The following is a 3,391-nucleotide window of genomic DNA, read 5'->3' as shown; positions in this document are numbered from 1 at the left end:
TCAACTAACTCTCCTCCTTCGATTTTGCTCCATCCTAGGATCGCATTTAACCCTAGCTACCCCGGGGTTGTTCCGCCCCCTCCCCAACGCTTGGGTCTTCAAGATAACGGAAAATTCGGCGTCGCTTGGGTTATTTATAGAATCCAAATGCAAACTCAAATAAATCCGTTAGGATTCAAAATAGGACTCTAAAGTCCAACCGTAGGGTTAAAGATGGGGGGGGGGGAAAGGGGGCATGATTCCCCTTGGTAGCTATGATCTCAGCGATCCAAAAAATCCTTGAATTGCTGATCGTAAAAGATCAACAAAACTCGCCCACTGTTACAATGTATAACAAATTAAGCTTCAATAATGCATTCAGGGATAGTTCCAGTCCGGAAATGGAATGTGTAGAATTCCACTCAAACAGTAAGAAGAAACGGTGAGTGAGCATAAAAATGTCAGTTCACATGAAAAAATAAGTAAAATATACGTATTTTTTAAAATTAAGTAACAAATAAGAAAATAGATCCAATGAGAAAAATTGAAAGAGAGAAAAATATTATGAAAATTGGGACAAATCATAAAAGGAATTGAGTCTTTTTCACAAACTCTGATTTTCTAATCCCTACATCTTTGGATTCCAATGTCGTAGACCTTTGACCTTTTGTTAGATCAAATAATATAAGTTTGAAATATCAAAGGTTTACGACATTGGGTTCCAAAGATATAGGGATTAGAAAATCAGAGTTTGCAGCAATGACTCAATTCCTTTATTTTTAAAAATTTCAAATATATTTTAGAAGAAAAGATTTTGGTATGAGAACGTGCTCTCTTCCAGACGTTTTAGAAGAAGATTCTTTGTCAAATAAATCTTAGAAGATTTTGTGTTAAAAAAAACTTTTTTTTAAAAATCCGATAATAGAACGGATATCACCTGACAAAGGGGATTGAGCCTTAGCCCCATACTCCAATTTTCTAATCCCTATATCTTTGCAACCTGATAGTATAAACCTTTGATATTTCAAACTTAGGTTATCTGATCTAACAGAGTTCATAGTGTAAAATATCTAAGTTCTACAGTATTGGGTTGCATGGAAAAAGGGATTAGAAAGTCAGAGTTTGGGGCAATAACTCAGTTCCCATAAGAGCTTATTTTGTCGAAAAAAAAAACACTCGAAATATTAAGCTTCTTCTACTCTGCGATATATTAAGTGTACTTTAAATTACATGATGTTTAAAGCTCTGACTCTTTTGACCGAACTGTTTCAGCATATTTAATGGCTATTAATTTATTTCTGCAAGATTTTGGGTATGATATAAATATAGGTTTTAGTATAAAACCCATTAAAAAATTGTCAAGACGACATTTTATAAATTCTTTCGAGGACTTCGAAGTTCTTGGTTAAACTGTATTTATATTCAGACACGCCAATTATTATATTAAATACATATACGCATGCTTACACGTACGCTTATATGTACATTGTATATTTTTATGTACAATTGATTATTAACGGTGTCAAACCTTATAGAAATCCAACGTATAGAAACCGCTACGTATAGCAACAAGGGGTATTTTCCGGGAGAACATTTTTTATATTTTTGAGAAATTAAATAATCAGTGTAAAGTAGATATAGTTTTCATAAAATCCTTTTATTTATATGGTAAAACGGAATTTTATGAAATCATATTAGCATTACTGGAGAACTTTTTTCTATACTTTTAAGATTTTATTTTCTAAAAATAAAACTGTAGATAGCATTTTTATAAAATATCTTTTTTAAGAGTAACACGCAATTTTATGTATAACCATATAATCATTCATTAATGTTGTCAGTACATATTAAAATCCATGGGGGACCGTAAACACAATAGAGAGCAGTACAAATGTACATATTAAACTATTTTGCTCCTTTAATGTCTAGGGTATGTTAAAAAAATAGAAATTATGATAATGATAATAATGATAAGCTACAATGTTTTACAAAAACGTTTAATTCTCAAAAATATAAAAAATGTTCTCCCGGAAAATACGCCATGTTGCTGTGCGTAGCTGTTTCTATGCGTTGGATTTCTATAAGGTTTGACGCCATTATTAACCATGCTTATTGTAATATCTTCTTATAGTTATTCATTGAAGAAACCTAATGGAAAATATACATAATGCCGGCCTTTTTTTCGAATCTAAAGCTATTCTTTAATGTCAGTCAACTCCATAATCAATGAAATGAAATTTTATTAATAAAATTTTCCAATATTCAATCAACATTCATATTTTGTAATTTTTTATTTGTGACTTGAAATATATCTAAATTCTTTCATATAAGTTCATATGAATTTGTGTACTATGTAAAAGTAACCTATAGTTTTTTTCGCATGTACGATTTTGTCAGTTAATTTAGTCATCTAGAAAAATCTAAACACTTATTCTATTAAAGTTAGATGTTTGTATTATTTTTACTCAAACCACGCACCCCTGACCCTTTAGTAAAAGTAAATTCAACCTAAAGTCTGACCGCGCCAACCTTGTTGCACGGACTAGTCCTATTGAGTGTCTGCTTCATTTACCTAATGTCCGGGCGATACAGAACAAACTGGGACCGGAAAGATTGACCCGGCTTGGAAATTCAAATGTACTACGGCTGCCCGTGAAACAGTTTTGCTTGATTTGTACATTGGATAGTTTTGCCTGGTTCACAACAGTATTCTTCAAACATTTATCTTATTAATAACGTGAAGTATACTCTTGTAAATCAGAAAAGCCCCTTTATAAAAGGAGAGTCAATTGAAATTAAGTCTACAGTCTTTTATAAGTTGTTGTTTCCTTAGTTCAGTTTTCTGTGTTTGTATTCGGTTTAAAAATTTTGGCTTTTTCAATCATTTCTGTGAGTGCTTAAAAATTTGTTATGAACGTAATCAATTTATATCATTACAAATGGACATAACTTTAAAATTAAGTTGACAGTTGAATGCCGCAAATCATTTCAAAGATAAACGACGATCTTTAATTCTTATCTCAACTTTCATGTTTCTAAAAACACATTGTACAATGCAGGTTTATTATCAAATTTACGCAAACCATTTTGATTTATTTAAAATTTCATCCTCGTATAAATAACATTGAAAGTTTAAACTTTTGAGGCAAAAGTTTTAACCAGGATAAAAAATTCTTATTATTTCATCATCGTCCTTTATGTAAATTGCAAGCTGTGTTAGGACCAAGAATATGCTAGTTTGTAAGTCTGGTAAAGTTTTATCAAAGATGTTATAAATATGACATAAAGCTGCAGTGTAATTAAGTATAGACTTCGAGACAACAAACCAATTTGAAAAATGAGGTCACAAAAACAAGGTTAATATTTGTAAAGTGGATCGCGAACTCAAAATAATTACTTATCCAATAGAAAC

General features: G+C 31.1%; 1 protein-coding gene across 1 annotated transcript in view; it reads left to right on the top strand.

Moving 5' to 3' along the window:
* The window catches only part of LOC111715128 (uncharacterized), a 16,702-nt gene extending 15,678 nt beyond the window's left edge, over positions 1 to 1,024 (top strand). Inside the window, exons 21-22 of the mRNA XM_023490394.1 lie at positions 362 to 421; positions 783 to 1,024. Coding sequence (XP_023346162.1) covers positions 362 to 421; positions 783 to 858 — 136 coding nt within the window. The 3' untranslated portion in view covers positions 859 to 1,024. The remainder of the gene's footprint in view (positions 1 to 361; positions 422 to 782) is intronic.
* The last annotated feature ends 2,367 nt before the right edge of the window (positions 1,025 to 3,391 follow it).

The sequence above is a fragment of the Eurytemora carolleeae genome, unplaced genomic scaffold, assembly GCF_000591075.1.
Source record: "Eurytemora carolleeae unplaced genomic scaffold, Eaff_2.0 scaffold1667, whole genome shotgun sequence".
Classification (NCBI taxonomy): Eukaryota; Metazoa; Arthropoda; class Copepoda; order Calanoida; family Temoridae; genus Eurytemora; species Eurytemora carolleeae.
The sequence above is the reverse complement of the archived record's forward strand: the minus strand, read 5'-3'. Positions and strand labels throughout refer to the sequence as shown.